Source organism: Mustela nivalis (assembly GCF_964662115.1).
Source record: "Mustela nivalis genome assembly, chromosome: 7".
NCBI classification, from domain to species: Eukaryota; Metazoa; Chordata; class Mammalia; order Carnivora; family Mustelidae; genus Mustela; species Mustela nivalis.
In genome coordinates this window covers 108,325,582-108,339,829 of record NC_139026.1, presented here as the reverse complement: position 1 = coordinate 108,339,829, position 14,248 = coordinate 108,325,582, and the positions used below count along the sequence as shown (strand labels likewise).

Sequence of the window (14,248 nt, the reverse complement as noted above, 5' to 3'; positions counted from 1 at the left end):
GAGGGCCAGTGATTATAGGAGAGAAAAAAACTGTTTAACCAGAACATTCCTTCCAATGAGTATTCTCATAAGTATTCTGGGCATTAACTGATAAATAGCATGAAGTAAGAAAACATGAAAACTTACTTGGACTAAATCTAACTATCCACAAAAAATAACCAAAACTAAAATAATTAGCTTAGAACAAAACCTTAAGATAGATACTGAGGCAGAGAAAATACTTTATTTCAATGCTTCAAGTTTTAAAGACCTTTCCTTGCTTATCTATAAATCTCATCCTTGATCATGCCTTCCACTTAGCCAATTTTTCGTGCCCCATACTCATTCAAACTTGTCTGAATAAGAGAAATAGCCTACTCTGTTATCTCTAGTTCCTAACCTTCCTGAGCTATTCCCTTAAATCCACTGCAAATTCTCCACTATTCTGAAACTGTAAGAGTACCAAATACCTGGAGCAAATGTGACATAAATGTTAATCTGTTAATTCTGCATGTAAATGTGAGTTTGTGATAACATCCTTTATATAGCTCTTCCCCAAAAAAGGAACAACCATTTTTACTTCATTAATACAGAATATATTTTTGAAATATGTAACTTAAGTTATAAAGGCAACATACTCTGCATGTGTGTGGTGTGTGTATTTGAAGAGGTGAGGGAACAGCAGAGGGAGACAGAGAATCTTAAGCAGGGTCCATACCCAGTGCACAACAGACCTCACAATCCTGAGATCATGACCTGAGCCAAAATCAGGAGTCAGACACTTAACCAACTGAGCCTCCCAGGTGCCCCCCAACACTGTATGTTCATGATGTGTAAATTACATCTCAACGAAACTGTTAAAAATACACACACACAAACACACACACGCACCCGCATGTTACCCCAAGATTTAGATACAACATGTTCCCATAGAATTTCCTGCAAGGATGTAAATGCTCTATATCTGTGCCATCCAACAGGACAGGCACACATGGCTTTTGAGCACTTGAAATATGGCTAGTGTAACTGAAGAACTGAGTTTTAAAATTTTATTTCATTTTAATTAAGTTAAATAGCCACAGGAGGCTAGTGAACAGTATATAAATCAAGGATGTTACCAGTGACTTACATTTACCCATGTTCACATCCCCTCTCTTAGATAATACTGAATTTTGTTAAGGATTTAATAGCCAAATGCGATAAATTTCCAAAGTCTAACTAATCTCTGCAACTCCTTTCTAGTTCTTCTAAAATCTGTTCTCCAAAACTACTACTATGCAAATTGGACTTCTCTACTACATTCTTTTCTTAAAATTTTATTCCCTTGATGCTACCATTCTTCTAGTGTTCTATTTAGTTCAACCCCTGGGTTCTTTTTTACCTTTGCCTACCCACTAATTATTCCTATTCTGCCCCAGGAAAATTATCCTCCCCTGTCTCTTACTCTGTTTTTCTCTGTATATTTATATGTATCCTCTCCCTAGATGATTTCTTGTACTTTCATTATTTCAGCCGACTGAATGACTAACACAGACATTTGGGCATCTATAGCTTTACCTTGGACCTATTTTTTGAGATTCAGTGCCTAATGAACTTCTTCATGGAGGTTTCACAAGTACCTCAGGCTTAATGTATCAAATTGAATGTATCTCCATAGCCTTTCCTCTCCCCACAAAAATAAAATCCCTAATTCTTATTCCTTCCCTCAGCTGACAGCACAATCATCTATTCCTACCCTTTTATCTGTGCTTCATTTTTGTCTCCAAATGCCAATTCATCACTAAACTCTGAATATTTTATCTCCGAAATATGAAGATTCCTTTCTCTACTACTGCCCTCATTCAGGCTGTAGAAACCTCATACTCATATCCCTAACTAAACTCTATACATCCCTTGTATTCCTTAAACCCATTCTCCACAATTAGTACCATGCAAATCTACTTACCTTCTTCGTTTATAATTCTTTAGTTACTCTCCACTGCCTATAGCTGAGTTTATTTGTGTGGGAGGCGTGTGTGGAAGATTCAAAGAGCATGTAAATATAAACATGATAATGATTGCTAGGAATTCTTCAAAATGTTAAAGAGATGACCTGTGCATTCCAAATTTATCTTAATCCACAATGACCTAACAGTCCAAGCAAGGAGAGTATCCCCATAGAAATGGATATATCAAGTTATTTAGCACAAAACTACTAGCCATTAAGATGATCTTGTCAGGGGCTCAGTTGGTTAAGCGCATGCCTTCGGATCAGGTCATGATACCAGAGTCCTGGGATTGAATCTCACATCAGGCTCCCTGCTCAGCAGGAAGTCTGCTTCTCTCTCTCTCTCTTTATATATATATATCTGTCTCCCCTCCCCCTACTCATGCTCTCTTGCTCACTGTCTCTCTCCCTCAAATAAATAAAATCTTAAAAAATAAAATGATCCCGTCATTATCCCAAGCAAGTTGTTTACTTCTATTAGTAGAGAAAATGATCACCAATAATGATTTGATTTACTAATTAGTTTCATCTCTCACTATTTGGTTTATGTATTTTTGTGTTAGTTTGTGTTTAATTAACACAAGACCATCCACTATGCACATACTGACCAAAAAAAAAAAAAAAAAAAAATCATTTGTCTCTGAGAAGCAGAACCTTGGCTGCACATTTCTATAGAAATAATTTTTTCTTAACTAACAGGAAAATACCAACTAGATTTCTAAACACTCTTTAAAAATTATTCCTAAATTCTTAAATTTCTTAAGAATTCTTGAATTCCTAGAAAAACTGTATTTGCTTTTAAGGACAGTTTACCTGAAGGTTCCTTCCTAAAAAATCATTAAGCACATTCATTTAGCATAACACACTTAATATGTCAATCTTGCAATGCCAAGATTCAAGTCACAATGCCAAAAAGCAAATTCTTCATGAAAGTCCATCTGAAAGGCACCTGGGTGGCTCAGCCAGGTAAGTGTCCAACTAGTAATTCTGGCTTAGGTCATGATATCAGGATTGTGAGGTAAATTGTGTGGTGGGCACGAAACCCTGCTTAAGATTATCTCCCTCCCTCTGCTCCCCACTCAAAAAAAAAAAGAAAAAAAAAAAGAGAGAGAGAGAGAGAAAATAAAGCCCATCTGAAAAATCTAAATTAATATAAATTAAGGTGGAGATAGGATCAATTATGTCAATCACAAAACCAAGCAAATTACTGACATCATTCCTCTCATGTAGACTATCATTAACCAACCTTTTAAAAAGTACACACAAGGGGCGCCGGGGCGGCTCAGCGGGTTAAAGCCTCTGCCTTCAGCTCAGGTCATAATCCCAGGGTCTTGGGATGGAGCCCCCACATTGGGCTCTGCTCAGCAGGGAGCCGGCTTCCTTCCCCCCTTCTGCCTGCTTCCTTGTCCCCCTCTGCCTGCCTCTCTGCCTACTTGTGATCTCTATCTGTCAAATAAATAAATAAAAATCTTAAAAAAAAAAGTACACACAATATTAAGTCTACACCTGATAAAGACAACACACTCTCCCAAATAAAAGCACTCTAAAGAAGAGCTTCTGGCAACTTCTCTTCAGTCTGAAAAGCTGCTCCCATTTGTCTTAAGATTTGATAAAACTCCTAAAATTGAAAAACCAAAAAGCTCCTAAAACTCAACTTTTTTTTTTCTAACTAGAAACTTTATTTTATTTTTTACTAACTTTTATTTGGGTTAATCCAGTTGAGGTCAATTAGGAAAGGGTGGGGATTGAGGAAAGAATCTGTCAATATTAGAATCTGGGTGCTATTCTCTTCCAGACTTTTAAAATTTTGCTTTTTAACTCTTACAGAGCTAAATAAAGTAGTGAAAAAAGGAATTATATCATCTTTCCAATGCAGCTTTTTTAAAACTCAATTATAATTCCAGTGCCTTTTCCCCAATTTTCTACTGCATGTCCTAAAGACCAACTTTAAGAAGTTTAAAATATCCCACCAATTTGTAACAAGTGACAACATAAGTCCTTTAAAATATGGATTTTTTAAAGCACCATTATCCTTTTATTATCTATAACACTTTACAAAGTACCTTCACATAGGTTTTCAGTTATCTTCAGCAATCCAGTTAAGTCATTATTACTAATAATAAATCAGCATTACAAATTTAAGTTCCTTACTCAGAGTCAGATAATTGAGTAACAGAGAACCTAATGTTCTACAACTATTTCTAACTTAGAAAAGAACGTAGTATTTATTAAAGTATATTGAGAATCTACTTATATCTTCAAAGAGCTCAAGAACTAGTTAAGGAGACAGAATATAAACAATTTCGAATCATTCTGAAGAACACCGTAAGAATCCCAAAAGAAAAAAGATCTCAGCAAATTCTGGAAGGTAATAATTCAAAAAGGCTGGCATTTGAGAAAGTGACAGGTCATAAAATTACAAGGTTAGGCAGAAGTCAGGTAAAGCTAAAGAATTTCAAAGCACTAATGACAACATGTTCAACTCCAAAGTTCCCACAAAAGAATGATAGCAACAGTAAGAGTTTTGCTACATGAGTTTTCAAGCTTAAGAATAGACAAATCAAACAAAATGTTCACAAATATCCTCAAAAGGACAACCTAAAAATATGCTGTATCATCACAGTTAATACTTATGTGCGAGGCCCTGTCCCTAATGTTTTACACTTATATAATTCATTTAGCTGTTACAACAACTCTATAAAGTAGGTACTCTTATTACATTCCATTTTATCAATAGAAAACTAACACAGAAGTTGCCCAGTGACACAATCATTAGCAGAGTCAGAATTTGAATTCAGGCAGTTATGTTCTTAATGACTAATGACTATGTTACACTGCAGAAAATAATGCCCTCTTCAAACCTAAATTTAGGTCATGCATAGTAAGTCTCACCTATGCCTGCACACTACAGTAGTCCTGTTAAGAAAAGAGAAAAAAACAAAAAATTCTTCAAATAAAATGCAAGAAGCAAAAAATAAATGAATACAAAGAACTGCTACAGCAAAACCTAGTAACTATTATGAGTTTTTTCATGTTATACTAACATTTTCAGAAATTATAAATTTGAGCATAACCACTCTTGCTTTTACAACTTTATCTAAGAAAACTTAAGAGCTACTAGAAAACCCAAATAACAGGTTTAGAGTAATTTCTGAAAACGGGAGCTCAGTTTTAGTTCAAAGTTTCCATAGAGATTAAGCAGAATGACTTTCAGTGACCGGAATCTTGCACTAAAACATAAATATCAAGAAATGAACTCAATCACCGTACAAGAGATTCCTCATTTGTTTTACACAAAATCAACCTTACACTAGGAATAACTGTGATACTTAAGATACTTAAGGTGAGGGGAAAAAAGTAATAGAAAAGGAAAACATTTAAACCCTTAACACTAAGAAAAGCATTGAAAAGTCAACTTAAATATAATTCTCAATTCCTGTACCACAAAAATTACTTCCTACAGCAATAAATTTACACAGAGTTTAAATCATACCTAACCAAAATTATGCTGTCTTGAATCGCACTGTCTCGTTAGGAGGGAAAAAGGATTACCTCAAACAAGTTACCAATAATTCTTTTTTTTTTCTTTTGCAACATTTTAAGTTACCAATAATTCTTTAATTTGCAAAGCAGCAACACTTGAGTTATCTCAATGTTGCCCATACTTATCAGTGATTGAGACTTTAAAATAAACAAGAAAAACCTCCAATGACTATTCCCTGAAATCTTGTTCTGGGACTGAAAAATTACTGAAGATTCTCATCCTGAAAAACAAGGAATTTGGCACAAATGTAAAAAATAAAAGCAAAAAACACATCAATGTTCAAAAGGAAAAGTCAGTTCAGGAGATAAGAACTAAAGCAAAGAAATCACAGAACCATATCACATTTCTGCAGCATTGCTAAACTTTATAAAACATTAATAAAAACCTGTACACTTGAAACTAATGTAACATTGTGTCAACTATACTTCAACTTAAAAAAAGAAAATTAAGTTCAAAAAAATTAATATCATATACTCATGATGAGACATGACCCTTAATTAACAACAACAACAAAAAGAACCCAGAGCAAAGCAAACACTGAGAACACTGGAGCTTAAACAAAATTTGACTTCCCCTTCCAAGTTGATCAGGAAACAACCTCATCAATATACAAAGTGAATACACAAAGTAATATTCAAATTAATCAAATTATCAAGCGAACTCTACAGAAGCAATTTGGGGAGAATGTACTTAAAGTGAAGTAAAATCATTTACAAATCTGTGTATAAATACATATTCATTAAAAAATTATGCTACATTTCTTAAAAAACTAAGCTCCGTACATAGAAAAGTAATGTAAACTCTGCAAAGTCCAGGAATAACATTTTCTGACCAAGGCAACTGAGTGTCAAAATTAAGGTACATCATTTGCCTAATAAAATCAAGTAAAGAAACCTACATCTTAAAAGACCAAAGTTAGGACTTAAGATCCTATGGTATCAAAGTATTAACTAATATTATTTACTAGGAATTGATACTTGTTTTAGTAGGTAACTATGCATACTGTGACTCTAAAAATTAGCCTGATGGAAACAAATTTGATTTGTATACCACATTCCCTCATTCTCCATCCCAAAAAAGTCTATTTACACATTTGAATTGATAAAATCAATACCCAAACCAAAGTACTGAATTTGATATGGTTATAGAATTCTAAAGAAATCTGACCGTGACTTCCACACCAAAATACAACTGCTTCATTTGAGATGTACTAATCAGCATCTACTAAACTACAAATGCTTTAACATTTCCCAAATCATTAGACCTTAACCAGTTTTTTGGGGGGCTCCTAGGTGGCTCAGTGAGTTAGTTAAAAGTCTGCTTTCAACTCAGGCCATGAGCTCAGGGTCCTGGGATCAAGCCCTGAGCCCCATATCCGGCTCTCTGCTCAGCGGGGAGCCTGCTTGTCTCTCTCCCTCTGCCACTCCCCCTCCTTATGCTATCTCTCTCACTGTTAAATAAATAAACCTTTAAAAAAAAATCCTACCCAGTTTTTTTTTTAAGATTTTATTTATTCGTTTGAGAAAGAAAGAATACTGAAGGAGGGAGGCAGACTCCCAGCTGAGCAGAGAGCCCAGCTCAGGGCTCAATCACAGGACCCTTAGATCATGACCTGAGCCCAAGGCAGATGCCCAATCGACTGTGTCATCCAGGTGCCCTGATCCTAACCAGTTTAAAATTTGTCTTTTACCAGTCTAAGTAAGTCATTTACCTGCTCCATGATTTCAGGTTCTTTATTTATCCAGTAAGTAGTTGGGCAGAATAACCTATGATTTCTTACAATTTCAATACACTAAGATTTTTAACTCAACAACTGAATACAATATTTCTCCTACCTTCCTACAGACAAGTATGTATGTTAGGAGTATACTTCCAGTGAAAAAAGCTTTGCTTTTTTCCCAATGCTTTAGTAATCCCTTGACTTGTCCTTTAATTTGTATCCTAAGATAAGAACTCAAATACTCACCTAATGAACACATCAGACAAATGTCCTGGGTCAAGAAACCAAAAATGCTGCCCAACTACTGCTATTAAGGATCCTGGGGCTAGGAAAACCACATTTTAAAAAACAAAACAAAAAAATTATATAAACAGGGTCAAATGACACATGAAAGTTTCTAAAGCAGGGTACCACTCAATAAGCTAGGATTTATTTGGTTCTACAGCCAAATCCTCAACTGGCTTAAAAATAATATGGTGATATTATACATAAGGCATCAGATATTCTTTAATTTGACCATGCCCAAGTCTAGATATAGAACAAAAATCCAAAAAGCAATGAGTTCAAAGAAAAACTGAGAAGCTTAGACAAAATTATTATGACATTAGACAAACTGATTTTTCCACTGCATCATTAGTTCCAAGATAAATGAACAATAAAAAAATGCCAGGTGAGGGGCGCCTAGATGGCTCAGGTGGTTAATCGGCTGCCTTTGGCTCAGGTCATGATCCCAGGGTTCTGGGATCCAACCCCACAACAGGCTCCCTGCTGGGGGAGGGGCGATGTCTGCAGGTCCCTCTCCCTTTGACCCTCCCCCCCCCACCTTGTCCACTCATGCTCACTCAAATAAATAAGTAAAATCATTTAAAAATTCCCGGTAATTAAGGAAAACACACACATTACATTCTGATGAATCTTCAAAGTTAAATCATTGAAACTAACAAAATTAATCCATACAGTGCTCAAAATTTACTTGGGCCCAGTCTTAAGAAAGTAAGGTAACCAATTAAAAAAATATTAATCTATAAAGCACCTCTTCAAATGTAAAACCTTACAAAAGAATAAAATCCAGGGGCACCTAGGTGGCTCAGTGGGTTGGGGCCTCTGCCTTCAGCTCAGGTCATGATCTCAGGGTCCTGGAATGGGAGTCCCACATCAGGCTCTCTGCTCAGCAGGGAGCCTGCTTCCCCCCCTCTCTCTGCCTGCCTCTCTGCCTACTTGTGATCTTTCTCTGTCAAATAAATAAATAAAATCTTAAAAAAAAAAAAAGAGTAAAATCCAGGGATCAGGCAGCAATAGGCACCCCAAGTACAAAAGCAAAAAAAAAGTGTTCTCATGTAAACCAGAATTTTTGCCTGTAAACCTGTAAACCAAAAGGAATCAGAACTACGTTTCTGAGTATGACTGACCTGCAGGAATAAAGTTATAGTTTGACAAGATTTTTTTCAAAAAGGCCTGCACCCTTGCCCATATAAACCACCACAAAATTGATTAGTTTTTATTTCACAATGTCTTAGAAGTTCTATATCATTTACTGTAAAACTTAAGAAATTATTATGTTCCTAAAGAACTTGTCAGTTTTTAAGTTCACTTCCTTCCACACACTGACTTCCCTTCACTTTTGATATGGCCTTGGTCATTTGGAAGATGGCATTCAAAGGGTTAAGTGTTAACAAATTAGTTCATGGATAAAATAAACTCCTAGATTACTCGGTCATTTTCATATCCTATTTTGATCCATTCGGTCCATTTTCCTGACAAGAAGAATATGAATAATGGCATTTTTCCTGTATACTGTAACTGACTTTTTCATTCAGTCTAACTCTGATTCCTCCAATAACCTCCGTTCACTTCCAGATGAGGGCAATATTCAATCAAGCAGCTATAGGTCAAACAACAAGTTGCCCAAACCTGGCTATTTAAACATAGAATATACTTGTCAACCAGAATGACACACCATTATTTACACCATGAAAACCTCCCTGAGAGGTTAAAAGCAAAGCATTGTGAGTCCTTTGGACTCTTGGGAAAGACTGACTTAAAAACCTTTCATAACAAGTTTAAAATAACCATAGTGACATTACAACTCTCAAAGCACTTACACAGTTTTACATGGGCTCTTGTACTAGTCACTGTATAGTGAATGGGATGAAGATTTACTAGTTTTAATTTATGCTGTCAGAGAACTCTTAGCTACCAAAAAGCTTAAGCATCATCAAGAGGGACAATAGCAAACACTTACTGTACCTTTCTAGTACGAAGGCATTTATCCAGAGAAGAAAGTCTTTTTCATAGTTTATATTAAATGCCTGTGCAATCACCAACTAAGATATAGGCCAAGTAAGGTCATTCAGGAACAAGGTCGTTCTTTCTTTAAAAGTACAGCCTGATCTCAGGCATGGAAACTCGCATGTAACACACCAGCAGCTCAACAGTGCAGAGCCTCCTGTGAGACTGAAATGCAAACTCAGAAACTTTCCCACTAACTTCGAGTTTCCTGCCAGACACTAAAAGAGTAACAAGTAGGTAAAGCGTTTGTACTAAGATTTTCATCACTCCCCTCTAGTAGCAAACCTCTTTTTGGCTACCAGTAATTCTTATCCTACGTTGGTCATGCCCCAAATTCTACTTTCAATTCTTTCAAAAGTTGGCCTCCCACCCCTCCCATCGCCCCCGCGGAAGCGAACAGTTAAGAGAATGACCTGTAGAAGAGAAATTCAATCAACTGAATTCACCGAGCCAAATGTAGGTCCAAACCACCGTAAAATAAAGAAGTGGGGCTATACCTGCAGTTCACACCAGGCGACCTCCACAGTAGTTTCAGTGTCCAGACCTTTGTAGACGGTCTTAAAGGAGCCTCTGCCGATCTCGATGTCAAACTTGAGAAAGCGGCCATCATTGGACATTCCCACGGCCTTGGTCTCCAGCTCTTCGATGTCATCCTGTTGCTGGCTCCGTTCCTCCTGCGGTTCCTTGGCACTGCTGCCGCCGCTGCCGCTTCTGGCCGACGGAGGCTCCTCTTTGCTCCCCACATGGTTGGGCGGGGACACTTGGCGATCTCTGCTGGTACTGCCGGGGGCTGTCGCGGCGGCAGGGCCCGCGCCGGCTGGCTCCCCGGGGGCGGCAGAGGCAGGAGGGAGCTGCGCTACCTGGGCAGCGGCGGTGGCGGTCAAGGTCTCCTCGCGGTGCGGCTCCGGCGGAGTACTCTGAGGCGCGACCGCCGACGCGGTGGGCTGGGGGAGAGGAAGGGGAAGGCCGGGCAGTTCCAGCGCCGTGGCGTTGGAGTCGCAGATGACGCTGCGGCGGAAGAAGCGGTGCTCCGTGGTGGTCGTGGTCGCGGCCGCGCCACGGCTGTCCTTGTCCATAGTGTGGCGGCGACGCCGGTACTCCTCCGTCCGGCCGGTCCCAGCGTCCGACGCCGCGCTGCCCAGTTTTTCTCCCACCGAGGAATCGGAGCTGGAGCCATTCTTGGCGGAAGGCGCCGGCGGCGAGAGGAACAGGGCGCTCGGAGTGCTGCTCTGCTTCTCTGCGGCGCCGCCAGACATGGTCGGTCCGAGGAGCTAGGCGAGCGGGCTCGGACTTGTGAATGAAGAGACGGCGAGGGGCCGAGCCCGCAGAGCGGCGGCGGGGTGCGGCTCCCGCTACGAGGGCTCCGGCTCCCCGCGGGGTCGGATGCGCCCGGACGGCTCCTCGCTCAGCACTGACAAGCCGCCCCGAAGGAGACGCGGGCCACTGGGCCCAGTTGCGGCGGCTGCTGCGGCTCACGAGGCGGGCTCGTCGGCGGGCGGTCGAGGAGCTGAGGCACGGGGGTTAGCGCCTCACGGTCCGCATCCATCCTGCGGCGAGCGGCGGCCGGGAAGCCTGGAACAGCAGAGGCGCCGCAGTCATGAGGGGCAGGGCAAGGAGCCGGCACCGAGTCGAAGCGGATGCGGCGGATGCGGCGGCGGCTCCAGCTCCCCGGGCTGGGCAGGCTAGGCCCCGGGGGCGGCGGCAACGCGAGGAACGGACGAGCGCGGACTCCCGAGCGATGGCAGTCCCAGAGCCGACGAGGGTGGGAGGGGCCGAGAAAGGCGAGGGAGGGCCGGCCCGGGGGCTCCGGGTCAGTCAGTCAGTCGGTCGCCTCCTCCCACACGCGCCCCCAGCTAGGGGGACCAGCCTCACAGGGCGCCCATCGCCCGGACAGGAAGGGCCGAAGCTTCGAAGCCTCGGTGCCTGAGGAGCGGGCCCCCCCTTCCCCGAGGCCTCCCCGCCCGCCCCGGGCCTGGCAAACCCCGTCTCCTCCCGGGCCGGTGCCGGGGGCTGACGGAGGGAGGGAACGGTGGGGAGGGGAGGGCCGCTCACCGCGGGGCCCGAGCTCCGCTGCTTCTCTGGGCCGAGAGGAGAGGAGACCGAGAGGATTGGGTGACGGGGGTTAGGGAGAGTAAGTAGTCACCCCCACCAGGCGCTTTCTATCACCGAAGATGGGGGTGCAGAGTGGCCGAGTGTGGAGAGCCGCGCGTCCGCCGGGGAAACTCTCCGCGCTAAATGGCGCCGGGAGTCTGAAGCCTCCACACAGCCCGCTCGGACCCCGCCCCCCGCCGCCCGGGGCGCCCCACCCCCACCCGGCTCTCGGGGCTCTCGCGCAGCCGTGCTTGTACCGAGGTTCTATGGGATTTGTAGTTTTCGTCTTTGAAGCATGAAAGAGATTGGGGAGGAGGGAGCCTACGACTTCCGTGATGCTCTGTGGTTGCTTTAGCCTGATGCCTCATGGGAGTTGTAGTTTTCTTTGGAAACCGCCCCCTCTGGAAGGCTGATGGGAGCGTCACGGTAGGTCGCTAAACCCCATCCTTAAACGCTAGCTAGGAAAATCATTATTTAGGGTTTAATTGTGGGAAAAGGGCCGGAAGGAAAAAAAGAAAAGAAGGAGGCACAACGAGAGGAGACACTCCCATCATGCTCTGCTGAGGCGAGAGAGCGCTAAGAGGTTGCCATGCGATGAAAGATGATCTGTTGTTCATCTTTAATGGAGAGAGCCGCAGTAGTGTTGAGTGACTGTAAGGGTGTGGGGGTGGAGGAGGAAAGCAAAGCAAAGCCCAGAGAGCCAGAGGCGCTGACGACTCCTTCCATAGGGTAAAAGAAATTTTGTGAAGATTGTGCACGGGATTAATAGTGATTAAATGGGTTGGGGGAGGAGACAGGGAGTATTACCTCCTCTCCTCTTCCCTTCCATAACAATTAAGGCCACACTCTCAGCTGCAGCCCCAGGATAGATATTCTGGCTCTCAAAGACGGGCTGCCCTCCTGAAAGCCAGGATCATAGCGAATCCTTTGCTTTACCAGAAAAAATTAACGATGCGGTGAGCGAGGATTCGATAAAAGAGATCTTTGCGTCTTTTACCACAAACTTGAAAGAGCAGAGTTGACTTTGTTATGTAGTCGGTTGAGCTTCATTTCCATCTTTCATTTGCTTGAGGGCTTAGTAAAACAACATCCCGTTTCTCTAGATGTACATGAATGTACACATGTAATTTATACGTGGCTTTGGACATAGAAGAAAACTAGATCCAGGTGGTTCACAGTAATGGAATGCTTTTCTTGAAAGCATCCTTAGGCTATCTGGACCCCTTTGCTCCTCGCAACTACTCGAGATTGTACGGGTGATGAGCACCAGGGGGCACCAGACAGAGTGGGAAGCCCGACCAGTCAGATGGCAGTTAAAAGTAAAGCTCTTAGCCCACCGTAAGAGCGGGAAGATCTTAAACGAACGCAAACGCAGCAGAGCGTCCATAGGCTCCCGCCTATGATCAGCGCCCGCTATCGAACGAACTCAGAAGCACACTTCCTAGCCCAGCGCCCCACTAAGAGTATGAGTAGTTTGGAAGCAACCTGACAGAAGATTCGTTAGCACCAGCTTCCTAGAAAATGCCCATAACTTATCGGGATAAACTCCACCTAGAGAAGATTTGCTTTATAATTTATATTGATTCATCTGATGTGTAAAATAGTTACACTATGTTTCAATTTTTTTCCTCAAAAGCTACACTTTCAGATTTACAAAAAGTTTGTTGGTTCTAAAAAGAAAGGTTGTTAGGTTTCATGAAGCTGACAGAATATGAACACCTTAAAATATGAATTCAGGAAGGGCAACTAGAGTACATATTATCAAGGTCCTTGACAGTCATGCCTTATCAAAAATTTTTTTTCAACAACAAACAACTAAATTCATTGTAAATAATTAGCTGTTGAGGTAAAGCCACCGTTGCCCACCTGACAACTTCTCCTACCAGTTTAACATTAGCTTTACCATGAAAACAGGTACAACTTTATGTTGAATATAACCATATTGTGTACAATGGTTGGATTTAAAGGTTGAACTGTTTATCATTTGCCAAGTTCCTTTTTTAATGTTTACCATCTTCCAATTAACAAGATATTTTCTGTTACTTATTACTATAATATCCCTAATAGTACGTTCCCTTTCTCTGTCATTTCAATGATCAAATAAAGAATGGATCCCCCTGTAATCTATATAAAACATCAAATAAATAGAAGCAGCAGAAAAAACTCAAGATACCATGGATGTGCTAAGCTCAGAGATTTTAGCTCCTGACAGGTGGATCCCCAGTATTTTATTGTCTCTACCCATGTTCTTTGTTCACTTTAGTCCTTGTTCATTTTCTCAAACTGAGTCAAGGTTATATTTCCCATCAACTCACAATTTATGTAAACATGGTCCCTGCCATTGGTGTCTGGCTAATAATGAAATCAGAAACAGCTTTGATTTAGACAGTGGCTGAACATACAAAATCTACCTTATTTTTGTATGTGGCATAATCCACAGGGTAGCTTCTTGAAGTAGAGGGGGAAAAATACCATCTTGAGAACATTTCTTTTCTTGTCTCCTTTCGTTTCCTATGCCTATGGAAATATTTTTTTAAGATTTTATTTATTTATTTGACAGAGATCACAAGTAGACAGAGAGGCAGGCAGAGAGAGAGAGAGAGAGAAGCAGGCTCCCTGCTGAGCAGAGGGTCCTATA

General features: G+C 41.5%; 1 protein-coding gene across 22 annotated transcripts in view; it reads right to left on the bottom strand.

The window, feature by feature from the left end:
* WNK1 (WNK lysine deficient protein kinase 1) overlaps positions 1-11,822 on the bottom strand; it is a 143,072-nt gene extending 131,250 nt beyond the window's left edge. For 8 of the 22 annotated variants that reach the window (XM_082738003.1, XM_082738002.1, XM_082738004.1 and 5 more), the window contains exon 1: positions 10,017-11,821. In XM_082738003.1, the coding sequence (XP_082594129.1) occupies positions 10,017-10,775 (759 nt within the window). In that variant the 5' untranslated portion in view covers positions 10,776-11,821. Of the gene's footprint in view, positions 1-10,016 lie in introns of all 22 variants that reach the window. The other 14 variants (XM_082737987.1, XM_082737988.1, XM_082737990.1 and 11 more) reach the window with 8 other exon arrangements.
* Between the last annotated feature and the right edge of the window lie 2,426 nt (positions 11,823-14,248).